The sequence below is a fragment of the Hyla sarda genome, chromosome 3 (assembly GCF_029499605.1).
Source record: "Hyla sarda isolate aHylSar1 chromosome 3, aHylSar1.hap1, whole genome shotgun sequence".
Lineage (NCBI taxonomy): Eukaryota > Metazoa > Chordata > Amphibia > Anura > Hylidae > Hyla > Hyla sarda.
In genome coordinates this window covers 171,878,629-171,901,898 of record NC_079191.1, presented here as the reverse complement: position 1 = coordinate 171,901,898, position 23,270 = coordinate 171,878,629, and the positions used below count along the sequence as shown (strand labels likewise).

Sequence of the window (23,270 nt, the reverse complement as noted above, 5' to 3'; positions counted from 1 at the left end):
CTGTTTTTTCATTAGTGCTATGGATTTTAAAATGTAATACAATATATATGAGACTTTTTGTATTTTGTAAATTTATATATGATTTTTTTCCATTTCTATAAAGGAATGCCCAGAAAAGTTCATCACATATGGACATGCTCTTAAAATACTTTAACTAATAGAAATGTGGATGCTGTACTTGTTGAAATGATTAGAAGATTCATAGTCACATTCATAGCCGTAATAGCCATTTTTTTTCACCATTATGCCATATATGTAAGGCTATGTTCACTGTGTATTTTCAACTGATCTCTTGTGAACTGACAGTGACGGCACATGCGCACTGAGGCAAGCTTACTACATATGGGGTAAAGGTATCTGTGGGATTTCAGCAGAGAGCCTTGCCTGTCAATTAAAGAAGGAGAAAGCGACTAGGGAAGGTGTTACAGTGTGTGGCACCCTAAGACCCCCTGACTGCAAAAGTGCGACTGTTTCATTTAATTAGTTATGGTTCATTTTTATCGCTCCAAGCTGTTTCATTGGATTCTTGTGATAATTCCACAGGTAATGTATGACGTAGACGACCATAGGGCCTCATTCTTGAAAAGATTGCATCGATTTTTTAAAATTAAAATTTAAGATTTTTATTAGATTCCCAAGTTTACTTTGAACTAATACTTTATGACCACAAATCCAATCGACCAAGGAGTCATATGGCGGAGTGGCAGAGCCTAGAGGAGACCATAGAGCCTCACAATCCCTAAAATAAAAAGATGAATTTTAAAATTTGAATTGAAGATTCATGGTAGTTAGTGCTACCATAAAAATGTTTAGGTAATGTCCCAGCAGCATAAGGAGACCACAGGGCCTCACAATCCCTAAGATAAAAAGATGACTTTTCACATTTAAATTGAAGATTTATGGTAGCCCGTGCTACCATAAAAATGTTTAGGTAATGTCCCAGCAGCACGAGGAGACCATAGGGCCTCACAATCCCTAAGATTAAAAGATGAATTTTTTAATTTAAATTGAAGATTTATGGTAGCTAGTGCTACCATAAAAATGTTTAGGTAATGTCTCAGCAGCAGGAGGAAACCATAGGACCTCACAATCCCTAAGATAAAAAGATGAATTTTCTGTTTTAAATTACAGATTTATGGTAGCCAGTGCTACCATAAAAATGTTTAGGTAATGTCCGAGCAGCATGAGGAGATCATAGGGCCTCACAATCCCTAAGCTTAAGGTTCACATATACAGGAGCCTGTGCAGATTTGATGCACAGGATTTGTAACTGCCGATTAGAAGCTGTGCTCAGTCATGCAGTTTACATTGAAATCTTCAGCAGAAAATCCTGTGCATTAAATCCTGAGCATCAAATCTGCGTACGTGTTAATTTACCCTAAAAGATGAATTTTATAATTTAATTTGAAGATTTATGGTAACTAGTGCTACCATAAATATGTTTAGGTAATGTCTCAGCAGGATGAGGAGACAATAGTGCTTCACAATCCCTAAGATTAAAAGATGAATTTTCTAATTTAAATTGAAGATTTATGGTAGCTACTGCTAACATAAATTTTTTTAGGTATTGTCCCAGCAGCATGAGGAGACCATATAGTGGCTGAATGACACAGCCTGGAGCTGACAGCAGCATGAGGAGACCACATAGTGACTGAATGACACAGCGTGGAGGTGGCAGCACTATAAGGAGACCATATAGTGGCTGAAGGACACAGCCTGGAGTTTGCGGCAGCATGAGGAGACCATATAGTGGCTGAATGACACAGCGCGGAGGTGGCGGAAGCATGAGAGGACCATATAGTGGTTGAATGACACAGCTTGGAGGTGGGGGCAGCATGAGGAGAACATATAGTGGCTGAATGACACAGCCTGGAGTTTGCGGCAGCATGAGGAGACCATATAGTGGCTGAATGGAACAGCCTGGAATTGGCACCAGCAAGAGGAGACCATATAGTGGCTGAATGACACAGCCTGGAGTTGGCGGCAGCATAAGGAGAACATGATGGTGGCAGAATGAGACAGCCTGGAGGTGGCAGCAGCATCAGGAGTCCTGAAAGTGACCCGGTGACAGAGTGGTGCGGTGGGTGGCAATACTAGTACCCGGTGACGAAGGTGGGTGAAAAAAGATCTGATGTGGAGGAATGTTTGTAACTAGGGAGCTGCGCCTTAAATCTGTTTTGCACTATCCATATTTGTGAAGTGTTGGTTTGGCACCATAGTCAATCTACTCTGATGCATCTGGCATTGGTGGGTGGAAATCCTGGCTGATCCATGCCTGATTCATCTCCACAAAGGTCAGTCCCTCCACATTTTTCATTGACAGATTAATTCTCTTTGGGGTGACTATGGCCCCCGCCGCACTAAACACCCACACTGATGGCACACTACTGGCCGGGCAGGACAGCTTTTCCAGGGCAAACTCTGCTAGTTGCGGCCACAAATCAAGTTTGGCTGCCCAGAAGTCCAGCGGATCTTCAAGGTGTGTTGGCATGGTCATGTCAAGGTATGCCACCACCTGCTGGTTCAGGTCCTGCTCCAGGTCTACCTGCTGCTGATGAGTTGCTTCACTATGCGGGTGAAGAAAGGTAATCATCAGTGACTGTAGACTCAGGCTGCTGCTGTTGGAGCTGGTACTGCTCCTGCCACCCCACTCCTCCCCAGCAGCCATGGCAATGGAAGGTGAGCACAGAGGGCCCCCCCGAGTCAGACCTGCGAGAGGATGTCTCTTTAGTAGGTCAGTTTGTCCTCCCTCTCAGTGGGTGTAAAAAAAGGCCCCCATTTTGTGGCGGTAGAGAGGGTCCAATAAGTTTGAGAGCCAGAAGTCATCCCGCTGCCAAATGTTGACAATTCAAGAGGTGAAGATCCCTGGGGCTCCGGTTCACGTGTAAAAAAGGTGTGTTCGAGCGCTCACTCCTGTAGAATAGCTTGGCTGGGATCGTGGCAGTAAGAAGTAGCCGGACACGGTTAAAGATATAATAACCGGATTTTATTTGTATAGATCACAGATAACGCGTTTCGAGGGGTGGGACCCCCTCTTCATCAGATCAATGATGTGGCAGATGTGGGAGGCCACTAATTTATGCAAAAAAAGCCCGCGAAATTTAACAGCAATTACCGGGTACAGATTAAAATACAAATATGCATCTGTGCAATACAATTTCCACAGTGTTGAAGATGTTTCAAATCCAAAGCAAAACATAAATTTAAATTAAAATTTAACACATATTACAATTAACATGAATGGTGCTTGGATGGCAGATCAAATAAGGTATTACTGCTATTAGCCTGGCCTTCCGTTCGGGAAGGCCAGGCTAATAGCAGTAATACCTTATTTGATCTGCCATCCAAGCACCATTCATGTTAATTGTAATATGTGTTAAATTTTAATTTAAATTTATGTTTTGCTTTGGATTTGAGACATCTTCAACACTGTGGAAATTGTATTGCACAGATGCATATTTGTATTTTAATCTGTACCCGGTAATTGCTGTTAAATTTCGCGGGCTTTTTTTTGCATAAATTAGTGGCCTCCCACATCTGCCACATCATTGATCTGATGAAGAGGGGGTCCCACCCCTCGAAACGCGTTATCTGTGATCTATACAAATAAAATCCGGTTATTATATCTTTAACCGTGTCCGGCTACTTCTTACTGCCACGATCCCAGCCAAGCTATTGTACAGGAGTGAGCGCTCGAACACACCTTTTTTACACGTGAACCGGAGCCCCGGGGATCTTCACCTCTTGCATTCTCCAGACGTCCAGGAATCCCAGGACGCCACGGTGTGAGCTGCACCCCCTGATTTCACTATTCCCTTTGCAACGGGATACAAGCGCGATATGGTGTTGTGCCCACTGCACAACACCAGAAGGTGAGCAAGTTTTTTTCACCTCTTTGTCTTTGTTATATCTGAAAACTTTTACGGCACATTGTTGCGCTTCCCTTTTGTGTTTCCAATCTTTTCTGCATATCGAGCAAATGTTGACAATTCGGCGGTCACTACACAAGCAACTGAGCATGCAATGTGCCATTTGTGCAAGTGACTCGGAGGGACTACCTGCCTCCATCTCCACTGCATACTGCCACGGTGTGTCTGGGTCCTCTGTCTCGCCTTCCTCATAGCCCTCTAGCTCCTCTGGCTGCTCCTGCTCCTCCTCTCCTATCAGATGACTAGAAGAATTGTGCGTTTCGCGAAACCTAAACTGTGCTCCACTGTGTCCCTCCTCCTTCTCCAGTTCAGCCCCCACAGGGCTCATGTGGCCGTGAGATGTAGGCACCACGTCTCCAGTGCCGTGACCAGCCATCGTTTACAACACGTGTTGTAGCTAATTAAGCAGTGAAATGACGTCATTCATCCCGTAATCTTGGCGACTGACTAATAATGTGGCTTCCTCAAAGGGCCTCAACAAACGGCAGGTGTCACGTATGAGCTGCCACTGGTTGACATTGAAGTTACACAGGGGAGTCCCCCTATCTGCTTGGATCATCAAGAAATCGGTGATGGCTTTTCTCTGTTCGTATAGTAGGTCCAACATATGGAGGAGGGAATTCCAATGTGTGGCAATGTCGCAAATCAGACTATTTTGGGGGATACCGTTCTGACGCTGCAGCTCAAGGAGGAAGTGCATGCAATGTTTCCTTCCCATTGTTAGGATGCCTTAAAAGTAGGGGGAAAACTTCAGGAACCGCTTGACAACCAGATTGAACACATGTGCCATGCAGGGCGCATGGCTCAGCCTACATTGTCGCAGCACAGACAAGATGTTCTTCCTGTTGTCACCACGGTTCCCATTTCCAGTTTTTGTGGAGTAAGCCATGCTCCGATTTCTTTATGAATAATTTTTAACAGTTCTCTCCCTGTGTGACTATGTTCACCAAGGCAAACCATTTGAAGAACAGCGTGACACCGCAGTGCCCTGCGCACATAGTATGCTGAAGGGGCACTGAGACTTGTCCATGCTGTGGAGGCTGAGGACACGGTGGAGGATGAGGAGGCGGAGTCGCTGACTGTCACAGGACCAATGGGCTGAGAGCATGGAGGAGGAAGCGGTATGACCTGTCCAAGTTGGTGTTGTGGTTGTGCAGGAAGCACATTCACCCAGGGCCATAAAGGACATGTATTGTCCCTGACCATAGCTCCAGACATCGGCGCTGCCATGCAGTTTGGTACACACCGTCAGGCTCAAGGACTGGCCCACCTTCTCTTCCACAAAATTGTGCAGGGCTGGTACTGCCTTCTTCGCAAAGAAATGACGGCTTGGGACTCTCCACCTCGGCTCGGCACAAGCCATCATCTCTGAAAGGTGTAGAGTCCACCACTTGAAAAGGGAGGGACTGCAGCACCAGCAACTTGGACAGGAGCACATTCAGCTTCTGCGCAGTTGGATGAGTGGATGCATACTGTTGTCTCTTGGACATGGCTTTGCCGATGGATTGCTGCCAGAATGACTGACTAAAAGTAGGAGGAGCTGGAGCGTCTGGAGTGACAGAAGGAGGGTGTGACACACAGCTCCCTTCGGTTGAGGTGGTGGAGCCTTGGCTGGCTGAAACAGGCAGCGGCGTGCCTCTGGGTGATGCAGCACGCTGGACCACCACATCGGAGCTACGGTTCTCCCAGGCTGCTTTATGGTGGCACAGCATATGTTGACGCTGGGTCGTGGTGCCAACATTGGGACCCTGTCCACGCTTCACCTTCTGCCAACACATCTTGCATGTGGCTATGTTAACCTCCTTCGGATGCTTGATGAAAAACTGCCACACCGCCGAGTAGCTGATTTTCCCAATAACAGTCTACACTAATTGACTGCTACTGCTGCCGTCTCCAGGAACCCCTGTTCCACTAACTACCGGGAAGGCAGGCTGCTGCGAAGCAGGTGGTCTCCCCCGGGCACATTTGGTTCCAAACTTTCCACTTCTGCCACCATGCTGACTACCGACCATGCTACCACCTTGCTGGCTCAGCTGCTGCCTCACGGGCAACCTGCAACCCTCTTCTCCGGATGATGATGATGAAGCCCCTTCTGCACCCAGCTCCCATTTGCGATCGGCTTCATCATCATCAATAAGTGTCTGCACGTAACTGATGTCCACCTCAGGTTCCTCAACAGTGTCTGCTTCAGGACACTGAATGATGGCAACACCACCTCCCACGTCACTGTCCTCACTACTACTTGCCTGCCTAGCGCAGGAAATGGCAGATGTCTCCTCCATTTCTTGGCTGGGCAGTAGCTGCTGACTGTCCTTTATTAGATCGTCCCCACTGAATAGTGGAACAGAACCTGCTGCATAAGATACTTCTGTAGGGGAGGGAACAGCATAGGACAGAGGCAATGGGAGGACAGGGACTGCTCCCAGGCCATACCAACTGAAGGTTGTGTCTGAGGAACCCACGAACTGTGGACTGGGGGTATCAAATATCACTTGTGATGAATTGGATGACCGTGTTAACCAATCGATGATGGCAGATGGGTTGCTGGTCGAGACGCAACCGTTAGCTGATACTGGGAGATCAGGCCTCTCGCTGTGACTCCTGCTGCCACTCGCCCCAGTCTGTTGTGACCTCTGCCTGTGCCTGATGAATTTAGGCCTCTGCCACTCTCTTTGCATGTCATGGCACTTCTCTGCCTGATATACATAGTGTGTATATGAGGGGAGTACAATACGCTTCACTACGCTTAAAGCAGCATTTGTCTAGAACGGCAACAGGTGTGTACCTTTAGCTGGCCTTTTACAGTAACTAAGCCCTTAAGACTTTATCAGGAACAAAATGGTACAACACTTAGATGTACGTATGTGATTTGCACTAATGAGGGCAGTAGAATGCGCTCCACTAAGCTCAACAATATTTGTCTAGAACAGCAGCAGGTGTGTACTTTTGGCTGTCCTTTCACAGTATCTAGGCCCTTGACAGTTTAACAGGTAGAAAATAGTACACCACTTAGATGTAGGTATGTGGTATGCACTTATGAGGGCAGAAAAATGCGCTACAGTACCCTTAAAAAAGTATTTGAGCAAAACACCAGCCGGTGAGTACTTTTGCCTAGACTTTCACAATATCTAGGTCTTTGAGAGTTTAACAGGTACAAAATAGTCCACCACCTAGATGTAGGTTTGTTGTATGCCCTTATGAGGGAAGAAAAATGCGCTACAGTACGCTTAAAAAAGTGAGTACAACACCAGCCGGTGAGTACTTTTGCCTGGACTTTCACAGTATCTAGGCCCTTGAGAGTTTTACAGGTACAAAATAGTACACCACTTACATGTAGGTATGTTGTATGCACTTATGAGGGGGGGGGGGGGGAAATGCTCTACAGTATGCTTAAAAAAGTATTTGTGCACAACAACAGCAGTAGACACCAGTGCTGCAGCACACAGTTGCTGTGTACTACACCCAAAATTGCACTTTCTCTCTCAATCTCACTCCCTTCCCTATCAGTGCTTCTAGGCAGGATTTGTTCTTGAGCTGATTTGCTGCTGTTCCTCTGTGCAACACACTGCTCTGTAATAGAATACTATAGACCAAGACTGGGAGGTGAATCGCTGCAGTAAGAATGCTCTTCTGTGAAAGACACACTGCTCTCTGTCCTTCTGTCCAACAGAACGCTGACTTGACTAGGAGGTGAATCGCTACTGGAAAAAGCTTTTCTGTACCTGTCCCTATATATCTTTTTGCAGTGACAGGATAAAGTGACTGGCTGCAATATGGCTGCCGATTATATAGAGCTGTGACATCACAGGGGTGACTGGCTGCTGATAGGCTGCATCCTGTATGTGATTCCGGGTCATCCCGCCTACCCTTTTTCCCGCCTTCCCAGGATTCCTTGCCCCATGTCCTCACATGTGGATCAGCCATTTTAGATGCCCTGGAGCCTGGACCGCACTAAATGGAGTTTAATGAAGCAATTTGCACAAATGAATTGCGGCGATATTCGCATTTGTTGCAAATCAAATTTTTCCTGAAATTCATAACTAATTCAGATTTGTCAGATTCGATTCGCTCATCTCTAAATATATCCTCTAATTTATAACTTTAGGGGGTTGGGACATGTCAAGAATTTTAATATGAGGTCCACAGGACTCTATTTAAGCCCCTGCTCTACTAATAAGCATCAAATACCTTTAACATATAAGCAATATACCTGAAGTAGCCCATTTTTGGCAAATAATAATTAGGAAGTGCATAATATCTCCATTTCATTCCTCCATCAGCAAATCGCATCAGACAGAAAGAGAATATCCCATCTGTGACTAACACAGCTTGGTAGGTGTTAGACTGCAATAGAAATGTTACACTTAGAACAATAGCTTGCAACCAGTTCATAATCATTAATAGGAAAACGCTATCATTATAATAATAAATTATCAATCATCAATCTGTGTTTTACAACAGTATGTACTAGCATTCAAGCTAGCTTCAAGTAGGTTTATGGCATTGATTGATTATGGCATTGATATAATATACAGTATATGTGTTTCAAGCTACTGAGTTGTGGCAGAAAAAACACACAAGTTAAGAAAAGACTGGATTGGTAATCATGCAGTCACAGTACCTACTTAAAAGGATTATCCAGGAATCAACAACACAGCCTTATTTATTTCAAATACCGCTCCCTGTCTGTCTCCACTTTGGGTGTGGTATTACAACTTGGCTTGATTCACTTCAATGGAACAGTGCTGCAGAACCACACACAACCTGGAGACAGACAGGGAGCTGTCTTTGAAAGAAATTATCTCTTTTTTCCCCGATTCCTGAATAACCCCTTTAAATCCAGAAAGAGAAATTGCTCTAAAAAGTTCTGCACTTATGAAAATACACTGAAAATATATTCAGACAATGTATTTTTAGATACATCCAATCTCGTTGTCACATCTTAATGAAGAGACTTGCTGTATCTCAAAATGTGTTGAGTAAAAAAAGTTTTGTTAATATATAATATTTTTCATGAGAATTCAAGTTGTTACGTGCTTGCATAGAAGGTAAACGCTAAGGGAGCTGCAGCCAACATTTCTTAGCCTATGTAACTAAATAGACAAAACAGACAATATACTAGAGTTGTGCCTGGAATCTGCATAGTGCTAACATGTGGGTGAATTCCCCTCACTTCAAATTACTCCCTACAAAAATCTACCCTAAAAAACATTAAAAAATTTACCCGAAAAAGCCTTTACAAATAAGGCCCTGTATGTACTAGTCCCAGCTTCATAGCCAGTCATGCAACTGCACTACTGGATTTAGCAAGAGCCACCTCAGAGAGATTTTTTAAAAAAGTTCAATACATCCAACACCGTTCCCACCCCAACAATCACCAGAATGGGGGTCATAAGTACAGACAAGACTGTATTCATCTTTTTTTTTTCTGGTTCATCTGAAACTTTAAATGACGTGGAATTAGGTATGCTCAACCACTAATGCTGACCGAACAAGAAGAAAATGGTGAAAAAATAAGAGGAATGAGACAAGCTATAGAGTGGATATATCATTGAAGGAGGGAAATCTGTTTAAAGGGGTACTCCCCTGGAAAACATTTTTTTTAATCAACTGGTGGCAGAAAGTTAAACAGATTTGTAAATTACTTCTATTAAAAAATCTTAATTCTTTCAGTACTTATGAGCTTCTGAAGTTAAGGTAGTTCTTTTCTGTCTAAGTGCTCTCTGATGACACGTGTCTCGGGAACCGCCCAGTTTAGAAGAGGTTTGCTATGGGGATTTGCTTCTAAACTGGGCGGTTCCCGAGACACGTGTCATCAGAGAGCACTTAGACAGAAAAGAACAACCTTAACTTCAGAAGCTCAAAAGTACTGAAAGGATTAAGACTTTTTAATAGAAGTAATTTACAAATCTGTTTAACTTTCTGGAGCCAGTTGATATATAAAAAAAAGTTTTTTCCTGGATAACCCCTTTAAGGATTCCAATTTCTTATGCTGAGCTTTAATTTTTACAGAGCAATTTGAGAAATGTTGTGACTGGTTGCTATGGGCATGACTGACATGCTATTAGATCATGTAGTAGGCTTTCTTTAAAGAACAATACCTGCGTGTCTATACATAGACAAACAGAGTACATTCATTTAGTGACAAACTGTGAAGAAATCATGTTGTTGTGAAAAGGTGGTAATCTCACACCATAACTCTCAGAATATAGAGGAGAAAAACTGTCTGTCTGTTTTTTTCCATAGCAACCAGAGTGAGGAAACATTTCAAGAAACAAATGTGCAGATGTTTTAGTTCCTGTTTATCCTACCTCATAGGAATTGAAGAAATACCAAGGATATGGCAGAACCTGATGCCAGGTTATCTTTATGGCCCAGAGAGCTTTGAAACCCACAAAGTTTCCGCTGGGAAAATATGACTTTATTTCAGCTTCAAGTTGGTTTTTAAAAACTTGGTTTTGACTGGGATTAGCTTGAAAGTCATATGTCTACAAGAACAAATAGAAAAAGAGATAGATGTTAGAAATATATTTGTAAATAAAAAGCAATTGATTCTGTCTACTCTTCATTGAGGACAACACTGTCAGTAAAGTTAACTACCGTATTTTTCGCCCTATAGGATGCACCGCCATATAAGACGCACCCAATTTTAAAGGTGCAAAATCTAGAAAAAAAAGATTCTGAACCCAACAGTGATCTTCAACCTGCGGACCTCCAGATGTTGCAAAACTACAACTCCCAGCATGCTGAGAGTTGTAGTTTTGCAACATCTGGAGGTCCGCAGGTTGAAGACCACTGGTATAGGAGGTAATACTCACGTGTCCCAGTTGCTCCGGACCCGTCACCGCTTGTCACCGCTGCCCTGGATGTCGCTCTATCGCTGTTGCCTCGTCTCTGTGGTGTCCCTGACGCTCCAGACGTCTTCTTCCCCGGGATCCACGCTCTCCATCGCCGTCATCAGGTCGCCATAATCACGTTGCTACGCACGCCGCTCCTATTGGATGACGGGACGGCGTGTGCGACGACGTGATGACGTCGAAGGAGAGCGCTGGCCATGCAGGGGATCCAGGCACTGAGCAGACACCGAGGAGGCAGGTAAGGTCCCTCCCGGTGTCCTGTAAGCTGTTTGGCACGCCGTGGCAGTCCCGAACAGCCCGACTGAGCAGCCGGGTTAGTGTCACTTTCGCTTCAGACGCGGCGGCCAGCTTTGATCGCTGCGTCTGAAGGGTTAATACAGGGCATCACCGCGATCGGTGATGTCCTGTATTGGCCGTGGTTCCCGGCCGTTGATGGCCGCAGGGACCGCCGCGATAGGTATGTATTCACCGTATAAGACGCACCAACTTTTCCTCCCCAGTTTTGGGGAAGAAAAAGTGCGTCTTATACGGCGAAAAATACGGTAGTTATCTTTCACCAGTTTCTAAAGTAGTCAGTATAGATATCACTCGGTATCTTAACTGTTCAGTACAGAGTGAAAACTGGGAATATACAATAGTTTCCCCATTTATTTATATGGTAATGTTCTACAATTTAGAAATCATTATATCTCGTCATGTATTTTATATCATGATTTGGGGTTTAAAGATATTTCTCACCTGATAGTAAAGATCTCCCATTGCAGAAAAATCTGCATCTGCCCAGAAAACTGCGATCATAGGAGGAGTGTAATAATCGTTGTTGTAGAAGTGGCTATAAGGGTACCTCATTGTGTTATATGGGTCATAATAATTTTTCCGAAAAATTATTACACCATTGTCTGTAAACTGTTGAAAAAATATAAAATCAGTATAAGTACTTATTAAACCATGCAACAAACAGTTAAAAGCTATTCATGTGACCAAGAATTGGTATTAGAGACCTAAAAGTTTCTATGACTCAAAGGAAGACCTGCAACAGTTAAATTGCAATTGCATGAAAAGTGATAAAATAAATGTTTTCTGAATTAGTTTATCAATATAGAGCACTGTTTCCCAGCCAGTGTGCCAGAGGTTGACTGGGCATGCTGGGAGATGTAGTTTTGCAACAGCTGGATGGACACTGGTTTGGAAACACTTGTAAAGAGGCCGAAAACATACTGTATGGGACTATATAATATATAAAACTCTGTGTATATTATTTTATTGTGTATTTCTAATATGAGAACTATATTTAGCATACAGTTACAGCATTGATTCCAATGTCACACTATTAATGTTGGAATATGTGTTCTGAAAATATTTTATTTGCATAAACGCATGTTTTTCATTCATTGGGAGAAAGCAGTATGTATACACATGGACATGTATAGCAATCCATCTTACTACTCAATATTTTTTTTTGTCTATTCCTGATAAGAAAGATTTTCTTGCATTAGACGTCATTTGAAGCTTCTGGGCCCTAATGCAATGTCTGTAACAGAGCAATCACCTACCAAGCACTATTTATGATACTGGTGTCTTCTTATGTAAAATAGGAAGTCATTGAAGTTCTGTACAGCTAATTTTCTGTATTACTGTTTACTGTGCACTACTGCAGGGTCGACTCACTCCCCCTCTCATTGGGTAATCATGCAGCACCATCCCTTTCTGCTTCAGGTTGGCTTGATGTCGTCTACGCCTAAAGCCCACCCCCGGAGCCTAAGCCATTCTACTGAGTGATATGCAGCATTGCAGAACTTCCAAGAGGGGGTCAAAAGCCTGTGATTGCAAAAGGCTTTACATATGAAGAAATAGAAACATGTCAATGAAATGCTTAACTATGGATCCAGGCTTTAATAGAAACCATTTTTGGTCCCCAGAATACCCCTTTTATTTTCTGGTAATCTGTAACTTACATATAATGAGCTGTAAAATGATGCACCAAAAGGAAAACCCGTTGGGATGTCAATAAGAGGAGAAACAAAATCTGATGTGCGCAGTGTAGCTCTTCTTCCACTTATGTATTCAAACAATCGATCCTCTGGAGTAAAGATAAGATAACAATATATTCAGTGACATCGCATATAAGACAGGTATGCAGTGGAATAAAGATGAACCGGCAAACTCACTACTTTTCTTCTTCTTTATTGGATTAATGCATTAGCAATGCAATGACATACTCACATATACGGGGTGTCGGGATGAACAGTGGGGGGATACAATAGGCAACAGATTCCGTTTCGCACGGTTTACCGTGCTTCCTCCGGCCATGGCCGGAGGAAGCACGGTAAACCGTGCGAAACGGAATCAGTTGCCTATTGTATCCCCCCCACTGTTCACCCCGACACCCTGTATATGTGAGTATGTCATTGCATTGCTAATGCATTAATGCAATAAAGAAGAAGAAGAAAAGTGGTGAGTTTGCCGGTTCATCTTTATTCTACTGCATACTTGTCATATGTTTCCGCTGTTAAAATACCAATACAGCCGAACACCAATACATCCAATTGCAGCACATCGCGTAAGTTTTAAGAGACTGCAGTGCCGTGCCATCTATACTATATTTGACATCACATATAAGGTGACCGGTTATAATTTGGAACATTTTCCCGTCTCTTTACTTCTGTCTATTTTTCCCAATGCATGAGGAATCAGTATCTCCCTCTGTATATTGCCTTTATTTTTATTTTTTTTGCAGACTGCTAGACTGCATTTGTGGAGTTATGGAAGATGCTGACGCGCCAAAGCTATGGCACCCTTGGGTACATTTTATACATACTGATCTTTACAATATATTGTATACCACCTGAACAGACCCTTAGACTGCATCCTATTATTTCTCATGAGGTATCCTCTTTTATCGCTCTTTTTCTTCCTCTTTTCAATATATAAAGGCTTTTTTTTTTTTTATTGCTAGCTATGGTAGGTCTACGTGGTCCAGAAGTAGAAACCAGCTAGAAAACGTTAGGTTCATTTAGACGCAAGGTTCACAGGTTTAATTTGGAAAATTGTGGCTTCATATTTAGCTTATATTCTATGGGTGTAGTATTCACATTAGGGTAGTGTAGCTATTTAGTTAGGTAGGTATTTTCTTTTGTTTGATATTATTACTAATGAGTATTATTATTATTATTATTGTAATTTCATTGACAAGACTTTTGTACAATGTATATATGTATGACTATTTGTATACTTGATGGTGATTATTCCTGTTGTCATTATTGTAGTGTAATCTCTCCATCCCTACCAATAGTGTTGAGCGGCATAGGCCATATTCGAATTCGCGAATATTCTCGAATATATGGCCGAATATTCGTCATATATTCGCTAAATTCGCATATTCGTAATATTCTTGTTTTATTTTCGCATATGTGAAAATTTGCGTATATGAAGATTTACATATGCGAAAATTCGCGTATGCGAAAATTAACATATGCGAAAATTTGCACGCCAGTCTCACACAGTAGTATTACAGCCTTTTTTACACCACACAAGCTGGAAGCAGAGAGGGATGATCACTGTGATGTGTACTGTGAAAAAAATAAATAAATAAACGAATATTCGTAATTACGAATATATAGTGCTATATTCGCGAATATTCACGAATTCGCGAATGTGCGATATTCGCGAATAAAATTCACATTGAGAAATATTCGCGAGCAACACTACCTACCAACCCCCCCAACCCTATCCCCCCTCCCATTTTTTTTACATTTCCCCTTTTCTGCTTATATCAATGTCATTATTCAATAAGACATTAGCTAACCTGATAAACATGCATGTTGCATTAGAGAAACGTAAAAATGTTACTTTATACCTTTGCAGGTAAATCCATCACCCGTGTATCCAGAGTTGCATGTGCAATTATATGACCCTTGCATGTTTATACAAGTGGCATAAAGGCTGCACCTATTACGTCCAGTAGTACATTCATTCACATCTGGAAAGCATGAAAAGTTATAAAATTTGAGAATTAATGGAGTATTGTAGTTATTTAAACAAGTCTCTAAAAATCTTATTGTACTCTAAAAATAATAAATATAATACATTACCAACAGTGCAACTTTTCCCTTGCCAGTTAGGAGGACATGAGCAGTAGAAATCATTTATTAAGTCAATACAAATGCCACCATTCCAACATGATGTTCTGGTACAGTCATTAATATCTGCAAAAAAAAAAAAATTATATATCATCAGTAGAAAAGGTAACAAAGTTATGACATATACACAGAATTCTTCATCTGTCAGATACTCACTTATTTCACAGAATCTGCCGGTGAATCCAGGAATACAGGAGCAGGTAAAACTGTTGACTGCGTTTTTGCAAGTGGCTCCATTCCAGCAGGGGTTACTCAAACAATTATTAATTTCTGTTGGAAAAAAGCATTTACACAAAATGGTTATGTTTTTAAATATAAAGTTTTATTATTGTTATTATTATTAATAATAGTAGTAGTGGTAGTAGTAGTAGTAATAATAGTAAATACACCAGTGACTGGAATATTACAATGGTCTATGTTCCCCATTATCTACATACTGTAGGCACTACTACAGTTGCACACAGTCATGGTTCAGTAGCCCAGATTTACTACTTTTACTACGTTTTTGTTTTCACAATTGTTCGCTGACTCGCTTTACCCTAAATACTATTTTGGCGCTGTTCTTAATAAATCCAAGTCTTATAGCTATGTAGACAAAGCTTGGATATTCTTTTTTTTTTTTTTTTAAACAGGTACGTATGCAGAAAGAAAGGAAAGCAAGCTGCGACTCACCTGGTTGAGTCGCAGCTTGCTTTCCTTTCTTCCTCAGTACATACCTGTTTTTCTTAAATTTTGGCTGCACGCTAGCACCACCCCGACACATTCAGACTGACATTGAAGGATTTGCCTATTACTAATAACAGCTGCGCTCAGGTTCCATGCCTCTATTACCTGTTTTTTTTTTCTTTTAGTTTATTGTGCGCCAACAATTTGCACCAAAAAATAGATATCGAAGCTAAGGTTTACATAGAAAAAAGGGGTCCATAACAGATATTGAAATAAGTCGTTTATTGTAGCATCTCATTCTGCCTTCCAGAGCAGAAAGATCTGAAAAAGGATTTACTCACCCTTACTTTCTACTACCCTTAACCTGACCTGATAAATTAAATTACATCAGGGCACAGGTGAGGGAGCATGACACAAGCTCAGGAGCTGGGCCTGGGCCATACCTGACAGGTGCTGGCTGCTAGATACATCTAACAACTGCAAGCAATGGCTGACATTAAAGATCACTCTGATGTTGGTCGTTTAACTGTTTAAATGTCATCTTTGTCCCGTATGCGGTTTTCCCACTGGACCTAAAACCGTGGTCCACCACAGTTTTAGGTCTGGTGGGAAAACCACATACGGGACAAAAATGAGCCGACCTGAGTCAGTGCTTCACTCCGGTCGGCTCACTGAAATACATTACATATGGGCCGCATACGGCATGGATACGGGAGTGCCCCAGCCATATGCGGTCCTGTATTGCATAAAACATGATGTGAGCCCAGCCTAAGTCTGGGATTTATACAGCCTGATCACACTCCTGGTCCTGCATGGTCAAACACAAAATGTTTTTCCCAAATGCCAAGTGCTCATTGGTCACATCACATGCCAGATTTTTTTTTATAAAAAGTGATTAAAAAAAAGACAATACACTCAACTCAAAAGTGATACTGGTACAAACTACTGCTCAGAGCACAAAAATTAGGTGAAAAAATATAGAAAGAAGCATAAATTATCCAAATGTGGTATCATTGGAATCATACTGACCTATAGAAAAAATTTTGCATGTTAGATTTAATATATAGTGAACACCGAAAAATAGTCCTACAGAATTGCACAATTCTGAGGAAAGAAGTCTTGCACAGTTTCCTATCAGTAGCAAAATAAATGGGACCAACCAGGCCTGGGCCCCTTCTCTTTAAGGGCCCCATAGCAGCTGCATGGTCTGTCTCTATGGTAGGTAAACACTTGTATCCAAGTTATCCCAGCAAGAAAAGCTGACTCATATCATGCCCCCAGTCGGGAAGAAAAAAGTTGATCATAACTGGTGTGGATGCTAACACAACTGAAAATGGGATTGCTACCAAACTTTAACAAAACTTTTAGGGCCCATCGACATTATATATAAAAAAGAAAGCCTCTGCACTCCCAGTAGATCCAATCCAAACTGTTTATAAATCCATGTCAGTATGAAGATTAAACTACAGATTTGAATGGATCTACTGGGAGTGCATTTTCCTTTCCTATATGTTATGTTTATGGTGTGAGACAGTCCTTACCTTCTGTGCAGTTTACACCAGTGTAGCCAGAATTACAATTGCATGTGTAACTTCCAGCAGTGTTATAGCAATAACCATTTTTACATGGATTTTGCGAACATTCATTCACATCTGATGGAAAAAATAAAATGAAAACAACTATGAATTCCATACATTCATCATAAGGAACTGAGCGATTCTAAGTAATGCAAACAAGGAACAATACAGTGACACATTCTTTTATTTTTTAGATATCTAATTCATGTACTGTAATTTCTGCTAACCTGTTACTTTTGTAAACATTTCAGGTTACACGTGATTTTAATAAGACCTTTTTCAGATGTGTTTCTGTTTGCAGACTTTATTTCTACTTGTTAGTATTCCTCGAGCTCATCTCACACTGTACCTCCTCCTTTCCCCAAAAGCCTGACCCCTCAATAAACTCACAATCCCCCTTACGTCTCAAAATGGTTTTACATGTGATAAATGGTAAATGACCAGCGCAGAAGGTATGGAGAGAAGTGACCAATAAGTGGAGATAAAGACATTTGCTTAATAGGATATATTATAGAGGTTTATTTTTTATTTTTACTAGTACTATTGATTTCCACAAAATGTGTTGAAGTGACACTACCTATTTAACCCCTTAAGGACTCAGGGTTTTTCCGTTTTTGCACTTTCGTTTTTTCCTCCTTACCTTTTAAAAATCATAACCCTTTCAATTTTCCACCTAAAAATCCATATTATGGCTTATTTTTTGCGTCACCAATTCTACTTTGCAGTGACATTAGTCATTTTACCCAAAAATGCACGGCGAAACGGAAAAAAAAATCATTGTGCGACAAAATCGGAAAAAAAACGCCATTTTGTAACTTTTGGGGGCTTTCGTTTCTACGCAGTGCATATTTCGGTAAAAATTACACCTTATCATTATTCTGTAGGTCCATACGGTTAAAATGATACCCTACTTATATAGGTTTGATTTTGTCGCACTTCTGGAAAAAATCATAACTACATGCAGGAAAATTTATACGTTTAAAAATGTCATCTTCTGACCCCTATAACTTTTTTATTTTTCCATGTATGGGGTGGTATGAGGACTCATTTTTTGCGCCGTGATCTGAAGTTTTTATCGGTATGATTTTTGTTTTGATCGGACTTTTTGATCACTTTTTATTCATTTTTTAATGATATAAAAAGTGACCAAAATACGCTTTTTTGGACTTTGGAATTTTTTTGCGCGTACGCCATTGACCGTACGGCTTAATTAATGATATATTTTTATAGTTCGGACATTTACGCACGCGGCGATACCACATATGTTTATTTTTTATTTTTTTTACACTGTTTTATTTTTTTTATGGGAAAAGGGGGGTGATTCAAACTTTTATTAGGGAAGGGGTTAAATGACCTTTATTAACACTTTTTTTTTACATTTTTTTTGCAGTGTTATAGGTCCCATAGGGACCTATAACACTGCACACAGTGATCTCTAATGCTGATCACTGGCGTGCATTAACACGCCTGTGATCAGCATTATCGGCGCTTGACTGCTCCTGCCTGGATCTCAGGCACGGAGCAGTCATTCGTCGATCGGACACCGGGGAGGCAGGTAAGAGCCCTCCCGGTGTCCGATCAGCTGTTCGGGACGCCGCGATTTCACCGCGGCGGTCCCGAACAGCCCGACTGAGCAGCCGGGTCACTTTCACTTTCACTTTAGAAGCGGCGGTCAGCTTTGACCGCCGCTTCTAAAGGGTTAATACCGCACATCGCCGCGATCGGCGATGTGTGGTATTAGCCGCGGGTCCCGGCCGTTGATTAGCGCCGGGACCCACGCGATATGATGCGGGATCGCGGCGCGATCCCGCTTCATATCGCGGGAGCCGGCGCAGGACGTAAATATACGTCCTGCGTTGTTAAGGGGTTAAGGTAACTTTACACACAACACTGTTTTGAATGGCTTTAATGGACATTTTTATTATGAAAAGTCATTGTAGTGCAGTGTTTCTCAATTCCAGTCCTCAGGGCCCACTAACAGGTCATGTTTTCAGGATTTCCTAAGTCTTTCACAGGTGACATAATTATGGTCAGTGAATCAGGCATCACCACAATTATATCACCTGTAGTGTTGCTCGCGAATATTCGCAATGCTAATTTTATTCGCGAATATCGCATATTCTTGAATTCACGAATATTCACGAATATAGCACTATATATTCGTAATTACGAATATTCGTTTTTTTTTTTTTATTTGTTTTTTTTTCACAGTAAACATCACAGTGATCATCCCTCTCTGCTTCCAGCTTGTGTGGTGTAAAGAAGGCTCTAATACTACTGTGTGAGACAGGCGTGCGAATTTTCGCATATGCGAAAATTTGCATCTGCTAATTTTTGCATTTGCGAATTTTCGCTTATGCTAATTTTGGTTTATGCTAATTTTCGCATATGAGAATTTTCACATATGCGAAAATAAAACGCGAATATTACGAATATGCGAATTTAGCGAATATATGACGAATATTCGTCCATATATTCGCAAAATATCGCGAATTCGAATATGGCCTATGCCGCTCAACACTAATCACCTGGAAAAGACTAAGGAAATCCTGAAAACATGACCTGTTAGGGGGCCCTGAGGACTGGAATTGAGAAACACTGTTGTAGGGAAAGCTTTAAGAAAGGTTATTGCTGCCTACTGGAGGCTCTTGTGAGAGCTGTGCACTATGTTGCAATGTCCTCAGTAAATGTTGAATAACATTAACATTTGCTAATATCATACACACTTAAGATCACTTGTCCTACAGCACCATCTGTTCCATTCCAGCACAGCATGTGATCATTGCTGGATCATGTAATCACCAGCCTGACCCACAGAAAACCACAGTATTTAATGAGTCATGGTAATCGATCTGTCATGGGTCACCTGACTGTGCATATTGAAGTTAATCTATGTGTATTGGTTCATAAAGGAATTTCATACAATTACAGGCAGAAGCAGAAAAGACTATTAAAACACTATTTATTATTCATTTAAATATTTATACTCAATGATCATTTTCTGGCTAACCATTTCAAGTTATTTATTTATGTTTTTTAACCTTTTTTACCTATTCATACAATCAATCTAGGCAACTCTTTATAGGAGACAACCCCAAGGGCCCTGTGGTTTGTGTTCTGTTCTTTTTCTATTTTTCTTTTCTTTTTTTTTTTCAAATAAATAAATAGCCTAGTTATATTTTACCTGACCCCTACTATTCATGCGTAGGTATCTGAGTTAATTTCAGATACAGCTCACACTACACTACTTACATTACCTATTAACTAGAAGGACTGGATGATATACACATACACATCAGTAAAACAAAGAGCTGGTGACAGATACAAATGGAGCATGTGAAAAGGTAAACTCTCACTGTATTCCTACCTGTAGTACATGTTTTTCCTGTCCATCCTGGCTTACACTGACAGTTGTAAGAGCCCATGGTGTTATAACAGGTGCCGTAAGCACTGCAGGGATTGTTTCTGGTACATTCATCAATATCTATTGGAGAAAATAGAAATTAAAACTGTAGTCCTTGATAATACATGACAATATAGGAAAAAAACAATATTATATATATATATATATATACATATATATATATATATATATATATATATATATATATATACATATATATAGACCCAAAACCCACCTACAGCCCAGATATGTGATGGTTACCTAAAATTCACAGTGTACTGTTACCTTGATATCATAGTGTCTCATATCAGTTTGGAGTCCTTTATTTTTCTTACCTTCATTACAAGTTGTTCCTTCCCATCCACTGGAGCAGAGGCAGGTAAATCCATATGTTCCACTCACACACACACCATTTTTACAAGGTGAATCCTTGCAATAATCATTTTCTAGTAAACAATAAATATTTCAATGTCACATTCAATGATAAAAAGAGTAGGGGAATATGGAAAATATCAGAAACTAGCTACAGCCAGATATATGTATATACAGTTTAGTATTGTTGAATTTAGACAAAAAACACCTTGACTATGAGAAGCTACTTATATTTCTGTTTCTGATGAACAGTAGCCATGTTCTGGTAACAAAGGGAGTGATTTTTTTGGCAGATTGTTTATAAACAAGTCTGCTAGGAATCTATCTCTGTAAAAATATATAGTATTTGCAGTATACAGTGTGAAACAATGAAATAAAGACTATGGGCTGGATCTTGCATTGTATATAATTTACATATCTGATACATCTTATACAACATATTTAATAATACTTCTACACATATTTATATAACTTTATTTCATTGGAGCTCAGTAAAGCCCAGTCTTACTGATGCACGTTGTAAGGTTGTTTGTATTTGGAGAGTAACCATCTTTACATGAACATGAATATCCACCAATAGTGTTGGAGCATTGTTGTTCACAGGCATTGTATTCACATTCATCAACATCTGTAAGACAAAATAAGCCAAACTCAGTTAAAAAAAAATATTAAACAAACACAGTACTAAATGTATCGCTTTCAGCTGCAGACAGGGGTCAGCATGGATTCTCTGCCTTGTTTGTGGAAACTGAGCCCGAAGCTTCTTTCCTGACACCTTTCTACCATAGTCAGCATCTATTTTTTCTTCTTTTTTTGTGCCACAGTAACTTTTCTGTAGGATCGGACTAGACAGGATAGTCTTCACTTCCCAAGCACATCAATAAGCCTTGGGTATATATATATATATATCCTATCTACGACTAAGCACCTGAGTGTGCGAAACGCGTCAGATTGTGTCCTGCCTAAGCGTGTGAATAAAGCCATTGACAAGTTTTATCTGCATCTTCCCGAGTGCCGGACGTTTTCTTTTCTCTGATATATATATATATATATATATATATATACAGCAACAAAAGAATGCAGCAGCACACTGCCAGCACAAGGATATAGGTGAAACATGAATATGCAGTTAAAACATGGAGAGCTATACAGCTATGGTGTAATAGATGCAAATGTGAAACTATGAAATAGTGAGGCACTTAGCTCGCAAATTTGTCTCCGCCGGCGGTCAAATAGCTTGGACCGTCCCACCCCGATAAGGTGGCCTCATTGGGACGGACCCTACACTGTGAATATGCCTCTGTGTGAACAGTTCAATAAGCATGGCAGGGTCTGGATGTTCCAGACCCTGCCATGCTTACTGAACTGTTCACACAGAGGCATATTCACAGTATAGGGTCCGTCCCAATGAGGCTACCTTATCGCGGTGAGACGGTCCAAGCTATTTGACCGCCGGCGGAGACAAATTTGCAAGCTAAGTGCCTCACTATTTCATAGTTTCACATTTGCCTCTATTACAACATAGCTGTATAGCTCTCCATGTTTTAACTGCATATTCATGTTTCACCTATATCCTTGCGCTGGCAGTGTGCTGCTGCATTCTTTTGTTGCTGTATATCTAGCCTAGTAGCGTGCACCTGTAGGCCAGGTCCATATAATAGTTTGGTATCAACTAAAGTGCTGGCTGACTTATTCTTTGTCTATATATATATATATATATATATATATATATATATGTATATATTATAATCATGAAAGAATCGGCACTGTGTTCAGGACTCCAGGTCCAAGTGGGTGCTCTGCTGTCTGGGATAGGACTCAATACCCCTTGAATATCCAGTCAACAAAAGAGAGAAGCGGCACTCCAAGGTAGGTAGAAAAAAATAGTGGCTTATTCCCCCTTCATGTGAATAGTGCTACGTTTCGGTCTTCTCAATGAGACCTTTTTCAAGGCTTGGAAAAGGACTCATTGAGAAGACCGAAACGTAGCACTATTCACATGATGGGTGAATAAACCACTACTTTTTTCTACCTACCTTGGAGTGCCGCTTCTCTCTTTTGTATATAGATTTATTTCAAGCAAAAAAGAAAAAGAAGTCAGTGCTGGATCTATCTGTTCTGCAAGTGGTCATCCAAACTGCCAGTCCAGATATAATACAAGAGAAAAAAGAAGGCCACAGCACCAATCTGGAGACTCTGGTATCTTGTGCAAAAAGAAACACAAGCAACGTTTCGGCTACATATTAGCCTTTATCAAACATGTTCGAAAAAGGCTTACATGTAGTTGAAATGTTGCTTGTATTTATTGCGAACCAATAAAGTGCAAA

At 41.0% G+C, this 23,270-nt stretch overlaps 1 protein-coding gene across 1 annotated transcript in view; it reads right to left on the bottom strand.

Annotated features, from left to right (window-relative positions):
• Nucleotides 1-11,332: 11,332 nt before the first annotated feature.
• Nucleotides 11,333-23,270, bottom strand: part of LOC130361006 (uncharacterized) — a 118,888-nt gene continuing 106,950 nt past the window's right edge. The window contains exons 4-13 of the mRNA XM_056563564.1: nt 21,452-21,571; nt 20,907-21,017; nt 20,536-20,652; nt 17,133-17,243; nt 15,082-15,195; nt 14,878-14,991; nt 14,643-14,765; nt 12,742-12,866; nt 11,525-11,692; nt 11,333-11,386 (exon numbers count right to left, since the gene is read on the bottom strand). Coding sequence (XP_056419539.1) covers nt 11,333-11,386; nt 11,525-11,692; nt 12,742-12,866; nt 14,643-14,765; nt 14,878-14,991; nt 15,082-15,195; nt 17,133-17,243; nt 20,536-20,652; nt 20,907-21,017; nt 21,452-21,571 — 1,157 coding nt within the window. The remainder of the gene's footprint in view (nt 11,387-11,524; nt 11,693-12,741; nt 12,867-14,642; nt 14,766-14,877; nt 14,992-15,081; nt 15,196-17,132; nt 17,244-20,535; nt 20,653-20,906; nt 21,018-21,451; nt 21,572-23,270) is intronic.